The following is a 22,536-nucleotide window of genomic DNA, read 5'->3' as shown; positions in this document are numbered from 1 at the left end:
AGATTTTGTTACGTAGTTTACTGAATTCACATAAGCCTACCTGTCCACGCAGTCTTGTCAGAACTTCATGATACTGCATAATGCCCCCCAGACCAACGGTCACACTGTATTTAACATACAGACAGGCAGTCTGGTCCAGGAAATCTGTTACTACTCACCACCTCCGGCTAGCTGAAAATTAGGTGATGAGTGAACATACAGATTAATAGCAGGTCACGAAGTAATTTTTACTCAATTTTCGATTTATTACCTGTTTCATTTATTCATTTAAAATTTCCAATATCTTTCGCACAAACAGAATAAATATTAATTATATGTACATTAAAAAAAGCTAACCCCCCGGAGCCATCGCCCCACCACGGCCTGCTTAGCACAGTGCCAGAACAATGACCGCCTGGTCCGGCGCTCGGACAATGACTAACTTTACAGCCTTCCTTCCCTTTGTGCGGGCAGTGTCCTGGGCTCGCTGACATACCTAATTCTCAGCCAATCACGGCGCATGGTAACAGAAATTCCACGACATGCTTACTACTTCTGTTCCCACGACGCAGCAATTTTCTCTTTCTCTCTCACACTCCCGTGACTGAGACTCAAACGCCTAGCGTGTGAAACAAAGCCTCAGTCGTGGAAAAAACCAAGGAGAATTACGTCAGCAACGCCTTCCCACACAAAGAAACCAACAAAAAAAAAAAACTTCAAAAATAAATTTATGAATTTTAAAAATAAAAACAATAAACCCGGTGAAATACGTTCACAATAACTTTGAAAAAGGAAAAAAAACTTTACATCTAACCTAAAATATGATCAAAATTTATAACAAATTATTATTACGAGATTGCATGAGGAAGGCTATAATCTGGGTTGTTACAAATCGTAGAAATAAGACACATCATTGCAGCACTGCATCTGCCAGATACTGTAGTTTGGTCTGTTTCAGTAATCTTTTAAACGCTTGCATACGCTAACATGTTCAGTTCCACGGCTAACCTCACTCTAACCAGCTACCACACCGTGGTCGCACAGTAAAATTTTTACACCTAAGCTGAGGCCTTGTTTGGCCATCTACCATTTTAGTTGAACTTATCTACTCCCACAATATTTTAACTACTTCAGCATTATCCTGTACTTTAATTTTAATTTTGTGTAAACTTACATACCTCACTGTTAGTTGCACGTAGTCATCAGAATGGCATGAGACTTCTCTGACATCATTCATGTTTTAAGATATTTTGTGTCTTAGGAATTATTAATGTTTTTAGCATGGTATAAAATGCACAATCCTCCACAAAGTTGAATGTTTTGTGTTTTCTTAAGCAAGCACCACTGAAAAAGTATCACTTTGAATTTTTACATAATCTTCACCCCTCTTGTCCCCTCTTGTCAGTGCTGAAGTGGCTCTTTCATTTATGTGTATTATTTCAGGATTATTTACCCATGGCCAAACACATACACATTTTCCAAAGCAATTTCGGAAAATACCATCTTCACCAAGGGAAATGGTTTGCCGATAGCTATTGTCAGACCATCAATGGGTGAGATGAATACAATTCAATTATTGTAATTATACAACTAATTTATCAATAATATCTTATAATATTGAAAGAATATTCAGTGCGGCTGAGTACTATTACAATACAATGCTCTTCAAAACCACGCCACACAACCAAATGCTTCCAGTATAATACAATGGTTTTCATTGTACAAAAAAGTACTTGTCGTTTAGGGAGATAAAAAAATATGCAGATAGATGTTCATTATTCAGACTATTGATATAAGTTGTTGGAAATACTACCAACAAATTGAAAATGGACAGAGGTATAAATACATTAAGGCATGTATAGATTTAAACATTTTATTTATGCCAAAAAAAGAAAAAATAATATTCACAATCACAATATTGCTATTGTAATACAATAAAATGGTAATTTTATGTTGCAAAAATTTTAGTTGTCGGTTTTATTATTATTTCTAATGTGTTTAGGGTACTGAATTCAAATATGGAGTTATCCAATAAAATGTCCTGGTGTGTTTTGAGATATACACAAAAAAAATCAGAGAAATTTAAGTGTACTTTTTTTTTTTGCTTATAATTTCAATTGTATATGTGGTAGTGAAAAACTCACTCTTACCGTTTTTAAAGGAGACTTAATGTGCCACAATTTGAGCTTGAATGCAGCTCTGTCCTTCCCATAATTTTTTTCTTCAAAAATTGGTCATGTTTTACATAAAGTGGAATTTTAAGTTTTGAGTCACATTTTGAGCCATATATTGGTGAACATACTGACTGATACTACTACGAAAATTGTCAGAAGTGAAGTTGTAGCAAATCAATTTAGCTTTAAAACTAGCAAGAAATGATGTCTGTAGACCCAAGAGTTGACTCATAATCTGAATGATATCAAAAAACGAGAAAATAGGATTTTGGGATGATATGATCTAAACCCTTTCCATGACTAGAAAATGTCACATTATTTTTACTAAATAACTAGGTATATTTTGTGTTTAACATGTTAGAATATAATTTAATTAAAAAAATATTAAAGATTATTTATATAATTACGTACAAGAAAAAAGAGAGCGTGTCTTAACTTGCCAGAGATGTGTAACATTTTACCTTTGTAACGAGCGAATACACAAATAAAACAAAACTCAAAAAAGAAATTTAATGTAAAATTCTTTAAAATAATGTGAGTGTAAGATATATTTGTAGTTTCCAAAACTCAGGCGAAACTTTCAGTCCAGAAGATGGCAACCAACACTGCATAAATCAACATAGTAGTCGCACTGCATTGCCGTTAAATAGCAGAGGAATTTTTTTTTTTGCCAGGGCTCCACTTTATGGACGATGTTATTAAAAATTAGTAAAAACGTATTTATAATTTCTTAGCCACACTCCAACTTCGCGAACCACACAACACTTTTGACTCACTAAATTCCATGACAAACTTATACTGGAATTATGTGCCTGTACTAAAATTTTGATTTGTTACACGGCTAAGCAATCGTGTTCCAAGCCATCGTCTCTTGTAGAAAAGCAAGGCCGTGTCGTCTGCTACATACCGTGGTCATAACTCAAGGTGGACTCCCAGTCCAATGTGGCCCACACCTGCTGTCATGAATAAACAGAAGAAATAATAATGAGTCTAGAAGAAATTAAGTAATCTAGAGCTGCAATTTGGGAACGAAGGGATCTAGGAAATAGAAGTGAACAAAATGTTAAGATAAGGAAGTAGAACTAAGGTGGCCTTCCAACTACAGTACAAAAAAAAGAAATATTTCTAGAACAATGGTACAAAGTCAAGTTTATGGAGCAAAAAGGTTAAACTAAAATCATTTTACTGCAAAGAAATCGGACAGACTTAAAAAGTGCACGTAAAGTATTTAGACGAGCATAAGTGTGATGATAAAATAAGGGGAAGTTCACAGTAGTGGACTGAGATTTAAGGAGTTTTGGATACTAAGACTGATATGGTACCGACATAAAGGATGGTGGGAACTGGACTGCCAAACAAGACAGTGGAATGATGAAGAGAGAAGATTATATCCCAATGAAATGAATGGGAAAACAAAAAGATTGGGAACAGGATGTTCCTCACTGGGGCATCAGGAAGTTTCAACTTCCATGATACACAAAGTACTATGCGTGTAGAGCAAGGAGGCTGCTCAGACTCTACTGGAGAGCTTATCTGCTGCATGTACTTGTCGCAACCTCCTGCCAGGCAGTCGGTGACTCATTGATACACCCCAGCGCCTCTTATGATAATTAGTTATTAGGGTTACTCAGCGAACAAACTGATGGGCTACGGTCAATGCATAGGGTGCACATCAAAGTATTAGTCACTAGAAAGCCAAAGCAAAAGCCAGAAAAGACAGAAGAATAATATTTAAGTTTTTTTTTTTTAATGTGGTCATAGTCAAATTATGGTTGACTGAGGCAATGGTGTGATCGAGCTACATTATAAATGTAGCTCAGAATGAAAGTTCTGTGCAGACACAGTAATTTAATAATCATGTTATGTTTAGTAATTCACGTAATTATTTCAGAGGAATTAATATTTTAAAAAATGTTGGCAGTGATTCAAACACTTGAGGAACCTATCATTGGGTGGATAGACAACATGTACGGAGCAATTTCAATTGCTGTCGGGATCGGCTGTGGAATTTTACGTGTGAGCTACTCCAATGGAGACGCATTATTCGATACTATCCCAGCAGATCTGGTCACCAACTGTATAATAGCATCTGCTCTGGCTGGAAATTCAAGGTAAGGCAGAACTGGGATTTATGATTGATTCTTTCCTTTTCCTCTATCAGCTTCCAACAGAAAAGTTGTAGTTACAGAAAATATAATAGTTGCTTTTGTTTCTCAAACTAATTTCTTCATATTAAAGGTGGCAAGGTGCACTTGTCTTTTTGTTTCCATGCTCAGTTGTTCATTGAATCTGTTAAATAAAAAAATATATATATATTTGACTGCACTATATTTTAATACATTTTTGGGAAACTTTATACTTTAAAATTATTTAGTAATAAATAATTTAGTACTATTGTAAATCTCATCCTTTAAGACAAATGTGATTGTGTCCCACTATATTGGTTTTTCAAGTATTAAGCAGTGGCTTACTGTTCAGCTGCTTATCACATTTTAAGGCTTGACAAGGCTTAAGAGCTGTTTTTGGGGACTTACGTACGTCAATAACTGTGGACTGATGTAGTGATAATTAATGGGTGCTGGGATTGCTTTCTACATCATGACACTTCAGCTCAAAGGAATTATTTCGAACCCTGACGAATGAGGTTACTGTTATCTTAACCAAACTAATGTAGCACATACAAGGATTGCTTCACATGGATTGGTTATCTTTATTTGTGATTTAATACAGTTATTTATCTTTTATTATCTTTGGAGATATTTTGTGTTCTTAGTGTCCAAAACATACTTGTCAAGAGAGAAGTTGTTAATAGTTCTTACTTGAAAATATTTTTTGCTGAAGTATTTGATTCGTGTCCAGCATAATTACGAGCTAGAACTTAATGATAATGAGTGATTTCACCAAATCCTTTAATCAATGAAATTGGTTCTGATAATTTTATGTAAATAGTGTTTTTGTATTATCTTATGTAATGTGTATGTATATGAATTGAACTGGGTATGTATGTTGTGTATGTTTAAATTCCATAACTGAAGTAATACTACTAAAGGAAAGCATATCCTTAAATTCACACTGCTGTATTATCATTCTTTGTTTCTATCAGAGTTAATCAGTGGAGAATAGCAGTAGTAGTGGTATTCCCAGTATTTATGTAGTTTTATAAGTAAAAAAATTTGTTAGAAGTAATTCGTTTTTGGTGATAGTATGTCATATTGCACAGTGTTGTAAATCTGAAGATGTTTTCAAGTTGCAGCGGTCAGGTCCACTGCCTTCAAACTTCGCGCTTCGCCGCGGGCGTCGGCGCATCTTTCCCTCCCTCCTTCCCCCTCTTAGTGTTGTGTTGTTTCTCCTCGCCTCCCCTCTCGGGGTTGGCTCATACGCGCTGTGCCGCGCCGATTCAATATAAGCAGCCGTCAGGGTTTTATTCGGGCGATCTAGTTAGTTATGAGCATGTAGTCTTCATGTAGAGTTTTCTTTATCAACGATGTGTGAGAGCGACCTCGTAGGGGGGGGGGGGGGGGGGGGGGAAGCTATGTAAGTGTCATATCTTGTGAGTGAGGCGGTGGCCCTTGCCTTAATGTAATCCGCAAATTTTAACTATTGTTTTTGCTATCTAGTATAAATTCTCTTTCCGCTGCCACCTCAGAAAAATTATATTTAGATTTAATTTTCTGTCGTTTGCCTTTTCATACATTTACTAATTTATATTAATTGGTTACTCAAAACTGTTCTCCCTCGAGAAGTCGATAATGATATTGATAATAATGATGTTATTTATTAGTATGTAAACTTTATCGCAAGTAATATTTTTTTGGTTCATGCATTTTTACCATACGTTTAAAGTATTTACTATCCTGTTTCTGTCGCGTAAGCCTTGTAATTGTGTTGGTTGATATAACGGCCCTTTTAATGGTCTGTACAGGGATCATACTCCAGTTATGCGGGTGTTACTTGCGTTGAAGAATGTTCATGGCCTTGATATTTGTAATGCTCGTCTACATTAGGCGTAATTATTCGTGTGTATCCCTTTAAGATTTGTCAAATATCATTGCGTATTTCGCTGGATTGTTTTTTTTTATGTACCTAAATTTATATGTCTTAATGTTCACGGACAGCATAACTTCTAAAAACATGATAATGGTATTTCACCTGTCAGTATTATCTTTGTACTTTGTATGAAATGTTCTATTGTGTATTGTGTACCTTAATTAGGCTCCTGGATTAATTAAATATTCTTATTTGAAACTACCTTCGTAGTCCCTGTTGAATGCATTGTTTTCTAATACACAAACACCTTAGTCTTTGCCAAATAATTTAATTTGGCCACTCCTTGTTTAGACAGCAATTATAGAAAGATAAGCTTTCAAAGTATTTTTTACTAGTGAAAATTAATCCAAATGTTGGCAGTATAATAAAGACACACCTCCACTAGTAAATAAGAGATACATATATTCAAAACTAAAAACCTCCTACTTTTTAATCCCTTTGCACTAGTGATGATCGAAGAACATCAGTTAATATTTACTGTATTGTTTATCTCCAACATTATTTAAAATATATTAATAATCGCTGTACAACAATTTAGACACGTAAAAAGTCGTCTGGCATGCTGTCGTACAAGTAAGGCGTCCGGACCACGTCACATGGCCGGTCCTAAACAGAAAAGCGTCACAGTTAGCATTTTCGCTTGCTCCGGATGGCGACCATGACCATTGGGATGAATTCAAAAGCATGTCATGGGCAACACGGAGTTAATACATAATATTGTACAGTCAAACCTCTCTTAAACGACCCCTCACAGTTCCCAGGAATAGGGTCGTAATAGAGGGGGGGGGGGGGTCGTAATAGATGTTTTCCGAAATTTTCAGTTCATTTCAACCCCCCCCCCCCCCCCCCCCCTCCCAAACTGCTACTCGCTAACCAGCCGTACAATGGCAGGATGCTGTCACTCACAATGCTAGACGGCTTTGCTTTAAACCCACTTCAACCTTCATGACAAGTCCGTCGCCCTACAGGCCACCTCTAAAGAAAATATGTGTTAGTTTACATGTACGTTTTCTGCTTTCTGTAGTTAAATACACTAGAACCCTGATGTCACGAACCCCGGATTTAACGAAGCAGTGATTTTACGAATACATTCTCGGGAACCGTCAAAAAATTGGACATTTTGACCAAAATGTGAAAATCAAAAAAGAAAAGAAAAACAAAATAAAATATCATTAAAATCTGTTAATTTTAACACACAGCGTATTTTTGTGTCGGCTTTAATACTTCCAATAATATTCATGTAAGAATAACAGAAAAATAATGGGACATTTCCTTTAAAAATATGGCAGCTGTAGGTGCTGCAACGCAAGTGGGCGCACACGAAGCTCGCCCGGCTGGCTGGCGGCAGCGGCTTCATGACGCATAAGCTCACCCCTCCCTCCTCTCGTTAACATTCTTCAAGGCTAGCTCATCCCTCCCAGACACACAAACCATCTAGTGTCCTCCCTTATAACACCCCAACTTCGCTCTCCTTTGAAAAACCTTCAGTGAGAAAATGCTCTTTTCACCCTCCCTTCTTCTGTAAAATTGGGCTATTATGAATGGGGTACTAAAGCGGTGAGATAGGGGTCAAAATATGTCACTTTTCACACCAAGTTCGAGTTCAGTCATCTCTGGCAAGGAATTTACAAGCTTTCAAACTTAAATATAAATTTATTTTAATAGCAAGGGTCCTATGAAAAGGAATATACCTAATAAAATCAAGCTGCTGTCACCAAACAAAGCATAAAACGGCCCAATGCGTGGTCGCTTCGTTATTGCTCGCGCGAGAGGTGAGACGTGGAATGTTAGAAGAAAGATAAATGCGAGGGAGACAGACAGCAGCTAGTGTGTTTCCTGCGTGGGCAATAAGTGGCGTAGCCATTTTTTTATTTATGCTGGGTGAAGCGACCTTTCTCTATCAACCCACGGGAAAAGATAATTGCTTGAGCTGTCAAAATAAACATCGCGGCGGGCATGCATCCAGTCGGTCGTTGTGTATTGTCAACCGATAGTAATCAAAATCAAGAGAAATGCAGCAGGTAGCTTTGCCTTAACTGCGTACCACACTAGACACTCGCAAAAAGCTAAACGTAAACACTTTGCCACAAAAACCTTTATCTGCACCCTGCCGGCAAAGGGACGTGGAATGGGGGTTGTTAAGCGCTGACAGCGGTCGACAGGAAGTGGTATCTATTTTTAGATATGCGCTGCCTACGGCAGTACAGCACTGGGCAAGATAAACGCAGTAACACACTACTCACCACAAGAAACTTATTTTCTGTCCGTTTTTCTTCGGATTTTCGGCAATTTTTCACGGTTCCTTGAAATTGGGTTGTAATAGAGAGGTGGTCGCAATAAATGGGGTCGCAACAAAAAGGTTTTACTGTACTTTTATTTAAACCCTCTTGCTAATTACATCATATACTTTAAATAAAAAGATCAACACAATAAATTAAAATACCTCAGCTTTGTGAGCACTTGGCTTTCCCTCAGATGTGCTCAAGTTCTCCAAAAATTACTTATGTAACATCCAAAAAGTTTTTCTTGTCATTTTAAAAATGTCTGTTGAAAACCTAACACTTTAGAGCATACAAGTAAAAACCTTACAGTATGAATTACTTTTATTTTGGGATACGTTGCCCTGTTCTTATGTCATTCACCTGGGGAGGATGGGGGAGGTGGGTACTGGCACACTATTTTTAAATACATCACATATTCACCATGCATGCGTAAGGATCGGCAAAAGAAGTGTTTTGTGGGGGAAGGGGAGAAAAGAAATGGTGGGTCGTTTTGGGCCCCTGGTTGATGTCAGTATTGTATTGATAGCTTTCCATTATGATCACCAATAACACTTCACTATTCAGACACTTTCATTCAATTTATGTAGCCACCAAGAACGAACATTATCTATAGAGTGTTGCTTCAAATTAATGGTTATTTACGCTCAAATGTTAAATGTAGTTTTTCAAAACCTGCCGTACACAGTTAATTTTGTTTCAATTTGTTAACAATCACTATTAAAGATAGGTATGCTAATTGTGTGTACTTAGCTCAACCAGGACTCAGGGACAGATGGGGTTTAAAACAAAGTACATACTAAAAAGAAAGCTACAAAATCAACATAAATTATAATACTGTATAAATAGTTCAAAAAATATACCCAGGTCTAAAAGAATGATTCTGTCCTTGACACATCATTGTGATTACCATATTTTCATCCAGGCAATTTTCAGGGGAGAGTTTGGCACATATTATTTTATTTAAGTACTTCAAACTAAAAGCTTTTGGTGGCAACTTGCAATTGATATTTCATACTTTGTCATCATGCGCACATACACTTAGGTACAAACTAGTCAAATAGATTTCCACTATGCCCAGTGTACTGACGGTCGTGTTGAGATGTGTTTTAGAAACTGGGTTATAGATTTACAGAAGAGGGTGTAGTTAATATAAACAACAATTATACATTATTTAGCAAGCCTAGTTAAAAAATTACATAACACTTTACGACACTCGTGTGATTGTAAATTAAGAGGAAAAACATGTGGAAATAATTGCTTATGACACTAACAACTATATTAAGACTAGCAATGATCAAAATAATTAGGGAACGCACTCTCTCTCTTTCTTCGGTCCAAACTATTTTCCAAACTCTGACCTAGACTATCACATTAGTTCACATGGCCGATCTCTGCGACCATTGTGTTGCATCCAGGCGAATTAACTTCCGCCCGAAACATCGGTGTATCCTAGGTTGCGTTACTCGCCTCAAGTGTTTTCGTAGTCCTAGTGGTGGTCCTCAGATTGTTGACCACACCGCGCTGCTTCAGGGGCACCTTGGGCTCACATCGTTCAGTACTAGTGGCTCCTCGGCAGTGGCACTTGTCCCATGACGTCGCCAGTGAGTTCCACTCGCGTTGCGTTGTCTGAAACCCGAGCAACCTCGTCAATGCCGGGCACGCTTCCAGTCGCCAGCGAGCTGCACTCACCTCTGGTCCACTCGTTCCCTTGCTGTGCATCGATGGCAACATCAGCGAACTCCTGGTCGCATGCTCGACTGACGTAGTTACGTCCCATTGTGACGTAATGGCGAAGTGACGTAGCTTGTAGTTGGGTGTTGGTAAGATGTCGGTGGGTTGCGGACCATGAGCAACATCACGTGACTTGTTGGCGATTGTGTGTCGGGACAGTCTGCGCAGGCCTTGCTTATACCACGTCCGCGGATTGTTCCATAGTTAGTGGATTGTAGAAGAAAGTTCTTTAACATTCTGGGCGGTGGACTCATCCAGAGAACCAGAAACAGGCTCGACCTCATCATCAAACTTCGGTCCATTGACCCCCAGTCAGGTTTCAAACAAAAGTGCAGGGGAAAATGATAACAGTTGTGCACACTGTTAAAAAAATACTGCCTAATTTTTTAAAATTGTTTTGTTGGGTTTTTTCTCATCAATAACAAGGCATTAGAAACAGTAACACCAACTGAAATAAATTAAGTTTACTGGAGGATACAGCTATGGTCTATAGAAATTAAACATTCCAGCATTTGGTTGGAGTGATTTTAAAAAATTACGAAGAACCAATATTTTGAAACACTATCCTCCAGAATGCGAATCCAGTGTCTTAACCACCGTATCACTTCACTCTATATGATTATATAGTGACATGTTGAATGCTCAAAATAAAGATAAAGAAAGGGCTTTACATCACACGGCTGTGCACAAAGGCTTAAGGCAACAGGACCTCCAAAATCATAGTGGGCTCAGGACCACTGGGACCCTCATTACGTGCTCAACATTATGGCAGGTCCTAAGCCCTAAAAATTAAAATTATTACCTGTAGCATAATGTGCCAACTTAAACTGCGCACCACATATCTCGATCTGCAAGCCCGAGAGGCATAACGTACAAATTTGTCACTGCTATCAAAGTTTTATAAGTTGCTGGTCTTGTTTTCATGCTCTTTCCACCATCTCAATGAGCTGTGGTCCTACATTTGACAGCGACACATCTGTTCCTTGAGGCGATCAGGCTTTCAGATATGTGGTGCATAGTATGACTATAAAAAATAATATACCTGAGTCTAAAACACAATATTTTTGGTGTTTGCTGTGCCTGGCATTAATACTTTTTCTACAAAGCAATGTCATTTTTGTGGTGTATCCACACATAATTTATCAATTCTTAAAAAAATGAGGAAAGTAGTAATTATTATAACGTTATGACATAGTTCAAGCAAGCCCTTCTCAGGCCAGACCATTGTGTCACCAGTCTCAGTCTGGTGGAGGTTCGAACAGCACCTCGCATCCTGGCGGTGCTAAGTGGTTCAGCCACTCATCTTGAACAACCCAGCAGACACTTTTGAGCTAAATTATTTATTCTCATTACATAATTAAGCATTTTATTCTTTTTCATGTACCATATTTCTTATATTATTATAAGTTTTCTTAAATTAAATCCTGTAGTGAGAGAGTTGAATTTATTCAGGACTGCCACACATAATTCTCCGACATGACCAGTTTTTATATTTCAACACACCTGGGCATTTAATATAAATGTTTTATTGATGAAGGGCTTTGTTTGATTATTTTGTTTTTGTATTAAATTCTTGTACTTATGTTACACATCATTAGGTGTGAACACATGTATTAGTGATCACGTGACCGGTGCAACACTAGCGCCAAAGAGCGCGTCCCCCCCCCCCCTCCCCCAGATGGTTTCGCCCAACCGGAGAGAACTGATGTGTCACTGCTGCTCTCTCTGCATCACTTCGGGTCGGCCGACCATATAGTCTCTCACCTAAACTGGTCACATGACTTCAGGCAATAATTGGTACAGTTATGAACCATTTGCTTTAGTGTGGTGCACTTAAAAAAAATTATTATGGAAATTACTCATCAAATTTTCACCTTATTACATGGGAGAGTTGGCACAACTTTGTATAGACGTAGCATCTGTGCCTGTTAAATTGCGTAGTGTGATGCCTTACACCAAAAAATATTGAAGTGTGAACTACCGGTATTCTCACGAGCCCCTTGCCAGTATATATTTCCAAACCACAATAGAAACAAGGGTCGGGTCTTCTTTGAGTTTCCATACTGTGTTGCCTGGAGAAACAATTACTATCCTATTTTGGATTTAAAATTAAAATGGTATTGGGTAATCGTAACAACAGTGATGATTCCAAAACAATTCAAATAGCAAAATAAATATGGCAAATTGGCATTATTGTTATTATTTTAATAATTAAAATCAATCAATTATTATGTTAATAAAACTGTAAAAACAGTTTTTTTTTATGTTCTGCACATAGGTTGCAAGATGTCATTCCTATATATAATATAACAACATCAGAAGATAACCCAACATTATTAAAAGAATTCTGCAATGTGCTGGATAAATATGAAAAAAAATATCCATTCAAAAGAACTGTATGGTACCCGTTCTACTACCTCATCAAGAACTTCTACGTCTACATGTCCCTGGCCTTCTTCCTGCACTTCCTGCCGGGGTGTCTACTGGACCTGGTGCTTCGCCTCAAGGGGAAGAAGCCCATGTGAGTAGCGTGCTCTAACTATTTTAGTTAATAAAAAAAAACCTAATTGTAGCTTGTATGTAAAAAACCTTAAAGTCTTTAGTATGAATGCTTTAAAATATAAATTACATAATTTATAGACTTATGGGTAACTTAAAAAAGAACACACATACTCATTTATGGTAAATACTATAGAAAAAATGGTGAACTATCCTTGTTTACATAAAAAATTAATTTTATCATGTATGTACAACTGGTACTTTGAATGTATACTTTTATGTTTTCTATTTATATTATGTTTTTGTTTCTTGTTATAAAACATTTTTTTTCTTCTGGTATTTTGTCATAATCGAGACCTTCAACTAGCTCAATATTGGTCTGGATTACACATACTTAAACACTTGAAGAGATATGGATTAAATATTGAAATATTATTTAAGGTTCAGAAAAAAATAATTTGGTCAATGATTGACCGGTGGTGTTGGCCATGCCCAACACTGAAAGCGGGCCTGGTTCCAGAGGTCTGGCTGTTTGCAACAATGGCTCATCTTATCAAAAATTGTTTCAGCCAAAAGTTTGCGATAAAAGTTCTAACATTTACAATCAATTTGAAGGGTTTGATGGTGTGCCTACAAAGGAAGTTATGAAATTTTTGTCCTACCCCTGATTTTTTTCATTCTCTTGCTTCAATAGTTTGTCTTATCAAAAATTGTTCCAGAAAAACATTTTAGATAAAAATTATACAATATTTACAAACAATTCAATTGGATTCAATGGTGTGCCTACAAAGGGAGTTATGATTTTGTTTTTTCTTTCAAGAATTGTTTTTTCCACCCCTTTCAGTTATAATTGGTTGTATCAAAACTTTATTTAGGCGAGTTATAATATTTACAAATATGTGTGATATATTTCAGATTATGGGAGCTAAAGCAATTTTTCTGGTTTCCAAAAAATCTTCCCAATTCTTTGGTCAGATCTTGCCCATCAATGAACTGTACCAAGATTTTCCACTATTCTATTTTATCTATCAGTTTGGGAAGTGATTTGCGAAAAATTACGGCAGTTACCGAGTCCATAAAAATATGATAGGCATACACACATGCACACACGCACGTACGTTTGAGTTGTTGACTTGGCTTTATATTAATTGTTTAGTTTCTCATTTCCCAAAAAAAGTACCTATTAAGTTTTACTCACAGATAGACATTATTATATCACCTCCCTCTTTCTCTGTTGTGGAAGTAGCTATTAACCCTCAAATATTTCTGCATACTATACACAAAAATAAAATTGAAACCATCTGGGTAGAATTATGATTACTAACACTAATAAAAATATTTATTGGTAATATTTGTCTGCCTCCTCAGTATTCTTTTTTAGACTATAACGAATGCTTATATTCTTAGACGTAAAATGAAGCAACAAAACTCAAACCACATGATTGTGGTTGGTGACTTTGATGTGCCACATGTAAACTGGACAAGTAATAATACAAAAAAATTACGGTAAGATAAGGCTTCTAGAAACAATATTTCTCCTGGAACATATAAATTTCACCCTTACATATACAAAAGGTATTATATGTGGTCTTTTCTAATTTCCACACAGAAGAGGTTGTCAAGTAGGTGGACCTACTGGTTAATGAAGATGTCTACCATCCTGTAATAATTTGTACCTAGCTTTGTTTTCAAAGTTGCAAAAACAAATATCTAACAATTCTTATTCAATGTGTGATTGTAGTGATAGGGATTATTCTGTATTATATTTGGCTTTAAATTTGTTTCACTGGCAACCTATTTAAATTTGTAAAACCATTATAGATTGTCATCGGATAATTCAAATCTGTTACTTTATGATAAAGTAAATATTACTAATCTTTTTGGCAAACATTTCGCTAGGACATAAGTATTCAGTAAACCATGATCATGCAAAATATTATGATTTCTGCTAATGAAAACTGCACCAACGCTATAATTGTTTTAATTGCAATAGTGAGAGTCTGGTAAAGTGGGGCATTAAAAAAACTAGAGTATAGCAACGCCACTGGGTTTTATGGCTAACCTAATTTTAAATTTAAGGGCTGTTTTAATTTAATATTTAATTCTCTAAACCTACATTCAATGCTGGTCTTAGCAATACCACATTAGCTTCTACAGTAAAAGGTACTAAATTCAGCACATTTGTTAAGCAATACCTTCTGGCAAAATAGATTTTAAATGAATGTAACTTTATGAAAATTAAGAATAAATACTGTACTGATGCAGTGGTATAGAGCTGCTGAAATTATATTGCCGCTGGTTTGTTTACGTTTTTCCGATACCGTCGCTAGGTAACTTGCAGCTTCTGTTTTGGTGTTTACAGTTAACGAGACATGTTTATGTGTGCTATATATTATTTGGCACACATTTCAAGACATTGCCATTGAACATTTTCAAAGACAAACTTTTATTTTGAATTTTTAAAGACAGTTTTGAAATGGCTGTTTGTGATTGGCCAGAGTTTCTCAGTGACATGGCCGTTTCGAGGTGCCCAGCGCTGAGGATTCTGGGGAAAAGAAGGTTTTTGGGGCCCAGCTTGTGAATGCTGGGTTTCTCCATTGGGACTTGCCCCCGGGGAAACAAACATGGTGTAAAATCTTTGTGCGGCCATAAATTATAGGTGCACAACACGTATGCACTGTGTGGCCTACCGGATTCACAAGAATTGTTTCAAGAATTGCCGCAGAGGCGGTATTTTGGCATTAAAGTCAGATCAAATAAATATGGAAGCTCTATATAATCTAGTGAATTCTCTAAGTGTCAAAGTAGATGAACTAAAAAGTGAGAACCTTGTGCTAAAAATGCTACTCCTTGATTCCAGAGAAGAAACTGTCAAAATTAAGCAAGAAATGATACAAATCAAGGAAAATTTATCATCAGGTAAAGACCATAATGCAACTTATAGTCAAGTAATTAAGAATTCTTCCAATCACAAGACAGCGGAACGTGTAATTTCTCAACGGGACACGGGAAACCGCAGCCAGCCGCGTGACCTACTTAACAGTCAGCAGGAATCACGCTGCGTCATGAGAGACAATGACAAAGAACGTGTCGACAGTACACCATTCACGTTAGTGGAACACAGGCGCAAGTCCAACACAAGAGATACCAGTGACATTAAACGCTCAACGGAAATGAAGAAAACACCTATGAAAATTGGAATTCTTAACATTTCCACACTTAAAATGTTACCCAAACCAGCACCCAAAAGAATGAAAGCTCTTTTTGTGACTCGTTTCGACCCAAGTGTACAAGAACAAGAAATTGTAGAATACATTTCAAGTGAACTGAACTTAGATCATATTAAAGTAACGAAGATGAAAACTAAATTCAATTCATATGCCTCCTTCCATGTTCAGGTTTTAGAAGAGGACTTCAGTCGAATTAATAACATTGTGTTTTGGCCCAGCGGCTGCCTAATAAGCCCCTTCTTTGGTAAATTACACCCAGAGCAAATCTTGAGCAACTCATCCACTACCGAGGAACTAAACACCTCTACCTGCAACATCGCAACTAATTCTACTGATATTTCTAAGCCTACATCTGCTCCTACTTCTGCCTTAGTGCCTGGAGGGGCTTCTCACTAGTTCAGTGTGAAACTTAAAAATGAGGAGTTTATTTTATTTTATCAGAAGGTAAGAGGTTTGAGAACCAAAGCAATTGAATTTTTTGAAAACATCTCGCGTAGTGATAATGATTTAGTATGTCTAACTGAAACTTGGTTCACTGATAATAGTCTGAATTCTCATTATTTCAACAATAATTACCTTATTTACAGATCTGATAGGGACCCTATATTAACTTTGAAGAGTAGAGGTGGTGGTGTCCTGACTGCTGTTAATAAACATAAATTCAAAAATGTAACATCTACGCATGAATATGATTATCCAGGAATAGAAGCTGTCTGGATAAATATAAAAACACATGATAAACATTTAATCATTGGGAATATTTATATTCCCCCTCAAACAACTCCTTCAGCTTACACTTCATACTTTGAAGCCCTTGAAGATAAGTTTGTGAATTCAGTCTCTTTATTAATAATTGGTGATTTTAATGTTCCAGGCATTGACTGGCCTCAATTGCATACCCAAAATATAGTTCATTCAAATATTAAGTCGAAAGCCAGATCATTAATCAACTTTGTATCATCAAGAGTTTTAATTGAGCTTAATCAAACTCAACCTTTGGCCCAACTCTTGGACCTATGTCTCACTAATATTGAATCATGTCTGGTTAGCAAAGCTCTGGAACCACTAGTTAAAGAAGATAGTTTTCATCCTGCATTAGAGATAAACTTCCAATTTGATGATATGTCAATAAACAATAATACATTGTCTCCATATAAAAACTATAAGATTGGTGACTATCTCGGCCTTTTTATTGCTCTTAGGGACCATGACTGGTCAATTTTATACAATTTTAATAATATAAATACCATGGTTGACTACTTAACGTGTACAATGAATGATTTTATAGAATTATATGTACCTACTACTATTAAAAAGGCTACAAAATATCCCCTATGGTATTCCAACCAACTAATAAAAACTCTTAAGAAGAAATCGCACTATCATTAAATTATATAAACAAAATCTGAATCCTTTTTACTATTTATTATTCTCAGATTACCGCAACGAAACTAAATCAATTATGTGTAGCGATAAAACAAACTGGCTTTGTAATATTAACAATAAAATTATGCAAAACCCTAAAAAATTTTGGAATTTTGTTAAAATAATGAAAAAGGGTTATAGTCAGCATCCCTCAATTAAAATTAATAACTCGATTACGGATAATAATTATTTAATTGCGAATTCCTTTGCTGAATATTTTTCAAGTGTCTATGTTACTACAAATAACACAAATAACCAAAACATATCTCCTTGTTGTTCATACAATATTCCTATGTCTAATATCTTGATTAGTTTAGTCCTATGGAGTATAAAAACCATAAAATCGACATTGTCCACAGGACCTGATAACATACCAAATTTTATTATCAAAGGTTGCTCCTTAATCCTTGCTCCTCTCTTACAGCATATATATAATTTCAGTATTCTAAATAGCATCTACCCTAATAAATGGAAAATTTCCAAGGTTATTCCTGTACACAAAAAGGGCAAAACTTCTATTGTTTCAAATTATAGGCCTATAGTCCTGTTAAATGGATTTGCCAAAATTTTTGACAAAATAATATTTAAACACTTAGCGTTTAACGTAAATAATAGATTGTTTGATTCACAGCATGGGTTCAGAACAGGTAAAACAACCATGACAAACTTAGTTTCCTTTCTTAATCCTATTTATTCAGCAGTCATTACACGTGGTCAAGTAGATGTTTGTTACTTTGATTAAGCTAAAGCTTTCGACACTGTTAATCATCAAATACTACTAAGCAAATGTTCCAAAATTGGGCTAAGAGATAAATATTTATCATGGTTAACAAGCTATTTAAATAACAGAAACTTTTATGTTTCAGTACAGAATATAAATTCAGATCTCCACCCAACTCCTTCTGGCGTCCCTCAAGGTGGCACACTATCTCCTTTACTTTTCAATATCTACATTGATGATATAATATCTGGATTAAAGAACTCAGTTGGCACTCTTTTTGCTGATGATTTAAAGATATATAGAAAAATCTCTTCATATCATGACAGCTATCTACTACAATGTGATATTACAGAAATTGCAAATTGGTGCACAAATAATTTGGTCAATCTAAACATGGAAAAACCTACCCATTGCAATATGAATACAAACTTGATAACTCACCTATTAAAAAATCTCAACATGTCAATGACCTAGGAATTTTACTGGATCAAAAACTATTTTTTCACCTTCACATTGAAAACATTATCTCGGTATCTAACAAAATACTTGGTCTAATTAAATTTATCACCTTTAACACCTCCAATATTGACTCTATTCTCTCCCTCTATACAGCTCTAATAAGATCAAAACTTGAATATGGTTCTATTATATCATATGGAATAGCATCAATAACACTGATATTGAAAAGCTTGACAGGATTCAATCTAAAGTATCTGACTATATTAACAAAAAATTAAATACCATCAATAACATAGATTTAAATTCCCTCCTTGGTTCATTATCAACTAGAAGAAAGATCTTAGATGCAATTTTTGTCTTCAATTGTTATTATGGTAATCTTATATGTCCTCATATATTTGATGTTACTGGCATTAAAATTCCTTCTTTTAATAGCCGTAACCCACCTTTTTTGTGCACACTTATAATACAAATGATATTATATATAGGCTTGTTAACAATTTTAATATGTATGTTAATCACAACCTACCAGAGAGAAAAAACTTGTTAAAAAAATTTTTTTTTCGGCATCCAAAGATTAACTATCTTTATGCTCTAATGTTATTACCTAAATTATTTAATACCATATATATTAATCTAAGGATACTAACTGTATTTATCTACATAATATTATATGTTCTGTACTTATACATTTATTACTCTCATGAAACATTTTTGTTATTTTAAGTAATTTTTAGAAGTTAAGAACTCATATTGATATTTGTATGTTATGTTGTCTTGTTTTTGTTTTTGTCCTACTATTTGTTCTTATAATTTATTGTATTGTTCTGTCACTGTATTTGTTTTTTTTGTTTTACATGTTGTGCCCACCGTTGGAGCCTTGTGCTGTTGGTGTGGCAAGTAACAAATCAAATAAATAAATAAATAAAATAAATAAATAAATTATAGTGTGCCTGTGTCAACGATCCTAAGGTACGCTTTATTGACCCATAGTAACCTACGCCACTCATGATAACATTAATTTATTTAATCCCCGAGTGACTTGAAAGTAAAATAATGCACATTCTTAAAAGTTTTATTTAGGTCTTTAGTTTATCTGTGGAGTATTAATTTGGTGTTTCGTTAAAATATAGTCAATTCTATTTGTGTCTTATAAATGTGCCGTCGTCCGGGGTCTCGGGCTCAAGTCCCGGTGCGGTTCCTAGCGGGGGTGGCGGCTGTGAATGTAATGTGTCCGGATGGGCGCCAGGCTAGCTCTGGTGCTAGTCGGTAGGTGGGTCGTGGGGTCGATTGCCCTGCATGGCCCACTAGGACCGTCGGCGATGTTGCGTGGGTTTAAGGAATTCCCTACTCGGCGGTGGTTGGGAATCGTAGGGTGAAATAATCATACGCTGAGCTGAGACAATAAATGACGTGCGTCATTTATTCAGACGACTGTGGTCTAGGTGTAACGCCGTTGGTTACACACTACGTCGTACAACAGGTGACGTCACAAGATACAAAAAACTACACAATTACACACAACTGAGTCTGAAAGTTACTTAATAAACGTGGCACAAGTTTACAAAAGAAATGTTACACGAGGGTGCGTTACAAAGTCACTAAATATTCCGTATTAGCGTGGCACTAAGCGTTTCTGAGCCTGGTTACTCAAATGAGGAGTGAGGGTGATTGGAGGCGGCCAATCCCGTAAATCTACGTATCGAGGCGGTGCTCGCGTCCACGGTCGTGGGGCGCGGACCGCGGCTAAATTCGCTCAAAGTTCCCTTGCGGGGTGGTGTCAGTGCCGGAGCGACTGATCTTAAGTAAAGTTCTGTTCCTCGGGAGACGGCCCGTGCCGGATGCTGAACCTACCCCGCGGACCAAGTGTGGTGCAGGGGGGGTTTCGAATTTATGCGGCCGGATTAGGTCCTGGACCGAAAATTGGACCGGGTACGCACGGAGAGTATTTAAAAAGAGGTTTTAGTAAGTGACTATATTTACCAGAAGTGAACTCGGTGTGGACAAAGGATGATGTCTCTCCGTGGGACGTGCGTCCGCCCCGGTCCACGAGTCGCGCTGTACTGGCGTCATGTCATGGCGCCCGGCCGAGGCTCGGTGGCCCTCGCGCCAGGGTTGACCTCATTTCGTTAGTTTCTGATATGATATGTTAATAATAGAATTTAAGGGCGTTAAATTCTTACGTTAATTATTAAAGCTGAATCAAGATCATTCGTCCCTTCTACAAATTGAAGTTATTATGTTTAGAAATTATTTCATTTAAATTTTACGTCACACCAGCGACTGTTCGTCTCTTGCCGGATTGCTCTGGTGGAGGTAATAACGTAACACGAGGGGTGAATAATTATGTCATATGGTTTCATTGACTAATTCAGGCAGAAGGCCGCCAGGGGAACACTCACACACGTATCGACGTATTACACACGTGAGTGCCCGGGCACTCCTACGTCGCACTTTCGTCAACCAACTTCAAATTAATATTCAATACTGTTTAATAATCTGTGTTTGTTTTTAAACGTGGTTGGTTGAAATGACGGTCTGTTTATTTAGGGGGGGGCCGGGTTCTACCTTGGTTGCTGGTGCCTCGCCTGACTCGGGTGGGCCATGGCTAGGGGCGCGTTCCGTTAGCGGGGTTGAATACTGGCGGTTGCAGGTCGGGCTTTAGGGTGGCCTTCGGTCGGACGACGTCAAATGTAATTAGTTTAATTAAGCCAAAAAATTTTCTTGTTTATGTATTATTCACTCGGACAAGTTAAATTTTCTTTTGTGTTGTGTTTATTCACCACTGCATAACCACAGAGAAGCTTTCTAGCCATTAATTATCACTTCTATTTAGTTATGGAGAGAGTAGTATATGTAATAAAAATATATTTAATACAAATATCTACACATTTGTAAATATACACACATAAATAAAATACAATAGTACCTGTATACATCTGTTAAAGAATTATTTTTATTTTACACTACAAATAAGTGTACCACTATTATAACAACAAAAATAAATCCTTTTGTTATTCCAGAACAAAATTTAATTAAATAATTGAATAATATAAATTACATTGGTATATAACTTAGTGTAATATAGTGTGATACCTACCATTTTATGTTATTGATTGTTATCTTCTTGAATTTTCCTACATCATTAATTTTTAGAACTGTGCAGGTATATCTGCTGATTTATTTATTTATTTATTTTTTCAGGTTGTTGAAAATTTACAGGAAAATACAGAAACATGCACTTCTGACACGTTATTTTACAAGTCGGGACTGGATATTTGTCAGCAAAAATACTAGGAATCTCTACAATAAGCTTGCTCTTGAAGACAAAGTTTTGTTTCCATTTGACACAAAAGTTATAAATTGGAATATTTATCTTAAAAATTGCATTACAGAAATTAGAAAATATCTATTGAATGAGACATTGGATACACTGGATGAAGCTAAATCACGTCGTAGAAAGTAAGATATATCATTTAAATATTATCACAAAAAAAAATCATATCTATATTCAGAACAATCACAGAAACAAAATTCATATTTAATAATCTTTTTCAAGTTATTTTTATTGTTTATTACATTTGAAAAATTTATGTGATTGTATTTATTATAAATTATATTGAACATAATCTAAGTAATTTTTTAAAAAGTGGTCAGGCTTTTATTTAGGATGAGTAGGATGGAGTATATTTAATTTCTGAGGTGGTTCCTCATAAGAATCTATGTACCAAAATAGTGTTAAGAGTATAATGAATTGGTTTGTAAGTGATAGCCCAAATAAGTTTTATTACAGTTTTATTAATTACTAATATTTACATTACTAATAAATAAATGTACTTAAAAAATGTCTGATCACCAATCACTTTCACTTAAAAATGTTTTTACACAAGTCACTTAATGTCTGTCAAGTTCCACAGTTCGCATTCCTCACTGGAACAAGGCTCAACAGTGATTTGCCCCTTACCTCACGCCTGTCCTCACACATACAG

General features: G+C 36.1%; 1 protein-coding gene across 11 annotated transcripts in view; it reads left to right on the top strand.

Moving 5' to 3' along the window:
* Positions 1–22,536, top strand: part of LOC134542114 (uncharacterized) — a 127,536-nt gene that overhangs the window by 102,614 nt on the left and 2,386 nt on the right. For 9 of the 11 annotated variants that reach the window (XM_063386069.1, XM_063386068.1, XM_063386067.1 and 6 more), the window contains 4 exons: positions 1,423–1,532; positions 4,075–4,264; positions 12,492–12,734; positions 15,573–16,353. In XM_063386069.1, coding sequence (XP_063242139.1) covers positions 1,423–1,532; positions 4,075–4,264; positions 12,492–12,734; positions 15,573–16,338 — 1,309 coding nt within the window. In that variant the 3' untranslated portion in view covers positions 16,339–16,353. Of the gene's footprint in view, positions 1–1,422; positions 1,533–4,074; positions 4,265–12,491; positions 12,735–15,572; positions 16,354–21,751; positions 22,010–22,536 lie in introns of those variants that run through there. The other 2 variants (XM_063386075.1, XM_063386077.1) reach the window with 2 other exon arrangements.

Source organism: Bacillus rossius (assembly GCF_032445375.1).
Source record: "Bacillus rossius redtenbacheri isolate Brsri chromosome 4 unlocalized genomic scaffold, Brsri_v3 Brsri_v3_scf4_2, whole genome shotgun sequence".
NCBI lineage: Eukaryota > Metazoa > Arthropoda > Insecta > Phasmatodea > Bacillidae > Bacillus > Bacillus rossius.
This window is presented reverse-complemented; position numbering and strand designations above follow the sequence as displayed.